At 41.1% G+C, this 5765-nt stretch overlaps 1 protein-coding gene across 1 annotated transcript; it reads left to right on the top strand.

The window, feature by feature from the left end:
- The first annotated feature begins 3506 nt into the window (after positions 1-3506).
- On the top strand, positions 3507-5039 carry LOC125218010 (uncharacterized). The gene has a single exon (XM_048119602.2). The coding sequence runs from the start codon at positions 3690-3692 to the stop codon at positions 4818-4820; it is 1131 nt and encodes a 376-aa protein (XP_047975559.2). The 5' UTR covers positions 3507-3689; the 3' UTR covers positions 4821-5039.
- The last annotated feature ends 726 nt before the right edge of the window (positions 5040-5765 follow it).

Here is a 5765-nt window from a genome sequence, read left to right as displayed (position 1 = left end):
AAAAGGACAAAATGTCAGCTAAAGGAAGATGGACCGATGCAACAACAACCTCCACAAAGTTCAGGTGATATTCTGTCCAATTGCATATTACATATCAGAGCATTCCCAATGGAGGTGGCGAATTCTCGGCGATAAATCGCCGGTTATCGCCGAATTATCGCCGGCCATTGTGGCGAAGTCGGCGATAATTCGGCGATAATGTTGCCGTTGCTTCGCCGAGTGGCGTTCTAACGCCGGATTATCGCCGAGCGATCGCCGGCCACTGTGGCGACGCTCGGCGATAATCGGCGATAATTAAAATTTTTTTTTTTTTTTTTTGAACCCAACGGCTATTTTACATTCCACCCCTATAAATATTTCCTCCACTTCCTCCATTCATCACCCACAATCTTCATTCTCTCCATTTTCAATCTCTTCTCCCAATCTTCAATTTTCATCAAAATTATGAGCTTTTGGAAGAAAAGTTCCCGATCGGGTAAGGATAAGGGTAAGGGGAAAGAGTCGAGTTCACAAATTCCCAACACGGATGAAGCAAACGAGCAGTGGATGCAGTCGTTGTTGGCGATGGGTTCTCCTCCCGGCCAACTTCCATACGGGGGTCCGTCTCCTTTGCAGACTCCTCCGGCGCGGAGACTTTCTCCGTACTTCAACTCTGCCGGCAGAATGCCCTTTCCAGCCGACGATGTGTATCGGCCCCAGTTCGACACCCCCGGATCAACCCCAGGCGACCAAGAATCTCAGGCCGCGACACTGAGCGCGGAGGACTTCGAGGTGGAAGAAACGCCCACCGAGCCGCCTTCTAGGAGCGGGAGGGGGAAGGCGCCGGCGTCGTCGGCTGCGACTGATACGGGTTCCGATGAGAGGCCGAAGCGGGTAAGGACTACTTACACTCTGCAAGAGTCCGAGCTGATAGCCGACTGCTGGGCGGACACGTCACAGGACGCGGAGCGCAGCAACTACCAGACTGAGATCATATTCTGGGAGCGGATTGCCGCGAAGTACAGGAGCCACAAGACTGCCTCAATGAAGGACCATGGCAGCGAGGCGATCCGTCGGCATTGGGAGCGCCTCATGAGGGACTGCGGGCACTTCAACGGTATTTATTCTAACTTGATGACTCACATGACGAGTGGCCAGAACGAGCACATGGTCCGAGATGAGGCCATCCGGATGTATAGTAGCCAGTACTTGTCGACGAAGGGCTTCAAGTATTGGAACATCTACGATAAGCTGAAGGATCTCCCCAAATTCCGGACGGGAATGCACGACGCGCTGCACGGGAAATCGGTGCGCTCGCGACTTAGCGTTTCGGAGAGCGAGGGGAGCGCGGCCCACATCGACTTGAGTGGGGATGGTCCGCACGAGCGCCCGGAGGGAGTGAAGAAGGCGAAGGGGAGGCGGAAGGGGAAGGGCGCAACGTCGGAAGTCGCGTCGGAATCCGTCATCGACTTAGAAAAAGCCACTTATTCGAGCAATGTCGCCAATCTGACCCAGATGTACACGCTGTACTTCACCGGCGGCGGGACCCCTGAAGAAAAGGCGGCCCTCTGGAAATGCATCCAACACCTGCAGAGTACGCTGGGGCTCGATCCCGACGCCCCTCCGGCCCCTCCGTCTTAGATTTTTTTTTTTTAAATCTTTGTTTATTTGCGTTTTTTATTTGTAGTTTTTTTTTTCTCGTTGTATTATATTTTCCAATGATTAATACAACGATGAATTGTTCATTATTAGTCTATTTATTAAATACATTTGTAGGGAAAATTAAATAATATAAAAAATAATGATGTAAAAATGAAATGTTGAGTTAGGGAGAAATAAGGGAGAAATAAGGGAGAAACCAATGTAGCACTTGGCTAAAAACTGGGGATAAATTTTGGTGCTGATGTGGCGCTGATGTGGCAGGAGTTAGGGAGAAATAAGGGAGTTTTTAGGGAACTCCATTGGGAGTGCTCTCAACTACTAGTTCCAAAAATTAAAGTAAAATTTACATTATTGTAAAGAGTACGGGATTTAGAGACATAATGTCTACAAGATATAATACCCTTATGGCATTTTGACATAGATATATTTTTTATAATGACTACTTTACCCAATATCATATTAAATGGATACAAATCTAATTAAGGAATATTAAATCAAATTAAATATCTTTATCTAAATGCATATTTATTGATTTAATTAGAGAGAAGCTACAATCATGCTCAAAACTTTTTATATGTTTACATGTCATTTTTTTCATGTTAATTTTATACTATATTATTTATTTAAAAATCATGAATTCAGATTATAAATTAGTTATTATAATGCATACTAAATTATTATTTAATAATAAAATAATTTGATAACTTCATATATTATTATTTTTTCAAATAAATTTTTATCTAACCAGTTGATAATTTAATTATGAGTTATTTTCTTTTTTTATGTTATACTTTCATAGCCGGTTAATTTTATTATTTTTTTTGTTAAATTTTTTGTTCAAATTTGAATTGTATGATTAAATAATAGTAGGTATTATGATGAATCATTTATTTGCGTTACCTTTTGTATTTTTGTATTAATTTTCTTAACTTTTATCACATGTAATATTCTTTTTATATTTTGATTGACAAGTACTAGTTAGACTTCGAATCTATAAAATTATGCTTAGAAAATTAACATTATAATGTTTCAAAAATAAGAAATTATTGTATTTTTTAATACAAAAATAATTGGATGAATCAACTTTTCTCATTTTAGATTATTTAATATATCATACATCAACTAATTATATTAAGAATTAAGAAAATTAAGAATCGTAAGCTCCATTAATAATATCCTTTTTTAGTTAGTAATTTTAATATAAGAAAATGAGAATATTTTGAATATATAGCTTTAAAATGTTAAATATAGGAGTATTAGTTATGAACATGTGATTTTTTTTGTTGAGTTGTAATTCCAGAAATAATAGTAAAAATGAAATGTAAAGAATTAATATTAAAATTTTATACATTTTAAAATCAAAATTACGTAATCAATTAGTATTAAAATCAAAACTGCATCTCAAATAATTTTAAAATCAAAATTGCATACTCCAAATTTGTTGCTACGTGATATAGTAAAATTTTAATATTTAATAAAGAAAAGTAAATACTTATGGTCAATACTAGCATTAACAATGATGTAAAAAAATAATAATTTAAAGTTATTTATATTTTGAAATATAATTTAATTTTTCTTGATACAGTAAATTTAGTTAAGAACTCTATATTTTACAAATAATCAAATTAACCTTATCAAGATCTTAATTAATACTTCCATATATAAATGCAGGGCAACAAAATAATATACAAAATTTAAATTTAATTTAAAATTAAATATAAAATAAAATTACTACTTTAACCTCGTTATGTCTTAAACATTATGTCTCCAAAACATTTTTCTATTATGAAATTTACATATCTCACAAGTCACAGTTATATACAACTACAAAATAAATATAGAACAAATTAAAACAGATGTCAATGACAAATACTCCCAATCATATTGCTACCAAATATTATTCCAAAATCGTTAAGTGCATCACTGCTGTGTCCAACCAAGCCGTAAACCCAATAATAAATACACAAAACAAAATCCACCATTCACACCTGCGCATATATAAACATCACAATCTCACACCACATTTTCCCCAAATTAAATTCCCAATCATGTCTCATTTTTTCACCATCCTCCTCCTCCACCTCATCGCCGCCGCCGCCTCTTCATCCGAGACCGCCGCCCTCCGCGCCTTCAAATCCGCCGTGAAGCCCGCCTCCATCCCCCCTTCCTCCTGCCTCGCCACGTGGAACTTCTCCTTCGACCCCTGCGCCGCGCCGCGCGTGACCCACTTCACGTGCGGCGTCACGTGCGCCAACGGCCGAGTCGTCCAACTCACCCTCGACTCGCAGGGCTACTCAGGCACGCTCACCCCGCTCATCTCCCAACTCACCCAACTCGTCACCCTCGACGTCGGCGAGAACGCCTTCCACGGCCCCATCCCGGCCTCCATCGCCTCCCTCCCCAGCCTCCGCAACCTGATCCTCCGCGTCAATTCCTTCTCCGGCGCCCTCCCCCCCTCGATCGCCGCCGCCAAATCGCTCACCACCCTCGATCTCGCCCGCAATTCCATCTCCGGCGCCCTCCCCGACCTCAGCCCCCTCCAATCCCTTACCCGCCTCGACCTCAGCTACAACAAGCTCTCCGGCGCCCTCCCCCGCCTCCCCCCAAATCTCAACGAATTAGCCCTAAAATCCAACTCGCTCACCGGCCAACTCACCAAACCCTCCCTCTCCGAGTTGACTCACCTCATGGTGCTCGAGCTCGCCGAAAACTCCCTCTCCGGCGAGGCTCCGGCGTGGCTCTTCCTCCTCCCGTCGCTGCAGCAGATCGACCTCGCGAAGAACGGCATCACGAGCGTCTCCGTCGCCGCGCCGAGTTCCAACAGCGAGCTCGTGGCGGTGGATTTGAGCTACAATAAGATAGAGGGGAATTTGCCGGAGGAATTCGCCGATTACGCGGCGCTCCGGTCGCTGGCGCTGAGCTACAACAAGCTGAGGGGGCCGATCCCGTGGCAGTACAGCAGGAAGGGATCGTCGCTGCGGAGACTCTACCTGGACGGGAACTTCTTAAACGGCTCGCCGCCGCAGGGGCTGTTCGCCGGCGCCGGGCAGGTGTCGGGCAGCTTGGGAGACAACTGCCTGCGGAGGTGCCCGGCGGCGTCGGAGCTCTGCTTGAAATCGCAGAAACCGGCTTCGATTTGCCAGCAGGCCTATGGTGGGAAACCCAAACCCAAATCTTGAGTGCTGTCAGTCAATGTCTCCAGTTTTTTTATTTTTATTTTATTTTTGTTTTGTTTTATTTTATTTTGTCGAATTAGCATTGTAAAGTACGAGTGAGTTACACAGTGGACCATGAGTGTGTTAGAAAGGGAAGTGTATTTACTTATTTATATTCATTTGTTACTCCATAAATAAGACGATGGACAGCTAAGTAATGTATACTTTTTCTTTTTGGTTTAAGTCAATATTATATTAATTGTGGTACTGGATAGTCAATCTACGACGGGGGTTAGTGATAATGAAGTAATTGATTAAATACGACAACAGTCCAAGTGCACAGCACCTTTAAAGTACATGTGATTTTACTTTAATTTTTTTCTTAGGTTTGAGTTTGAAGAGGACATGCTACAGGCTGACGTCGTTAAGTTAGCGTAATAACACCATCTCCAACCATTTACACCAAACTCAAACTCATTTTTGAGTATACAATGAGTTTGAGTTTGGTGTATGGTTGAAGAGGATTTCTACATGAAAATTCATTTGTGGAGTACGGTTGGAGATGGTCTAAGACATAATTATGGTAAATTGAAAAAAAATCAGATGTGTTAAATTTTGGTATATTCTTCAATTTTAAAAATCGGCTAAAGAAATTATGAAGTTTTGGATTTGGTTACAATATTGTTTAATTGATCGCTAGTGATGAGCATGTATAAATACTGAAATATCTTAACCACTATAAGTAGAAGTTTTAATCAGCAACTAAACCAATTTTTTAAAACACAATTAGACTATCATTCGGCGGATTTTGAGAAACTAGCTAGGCTCATTTCTTCTTTGCCAATAGAAAACTAGAAATGCTATCAATAGGTGGCATCTACTCTAGCTATCAATTTCTTTTGAAGTTATACTTCAATGTTTTTAACCACAACTATACATCAAATATAATAGTGAGTGTATCATATAGTA

The sequence above is a fragment of the Salvia hispanica genome, chromosome 1 (assembly GCF_029641045.1).
Source record: "Salvia hispanica isolate PSC_SH4W2 chromosome 1, Shi_PSC_v1, whole genome shotgun sequence".
Lineage (NCBI taxonomy): Eukaryota > Viridiplantae > Streptophyta > Magnoliopsida > Lamiales > Lamiaceae > Salvia > Salvia hispanica.
Note: the sequence above shows the minus strand (reverse complement) of the source record. Positions and strands in the feature narration are given on the sequence as shown.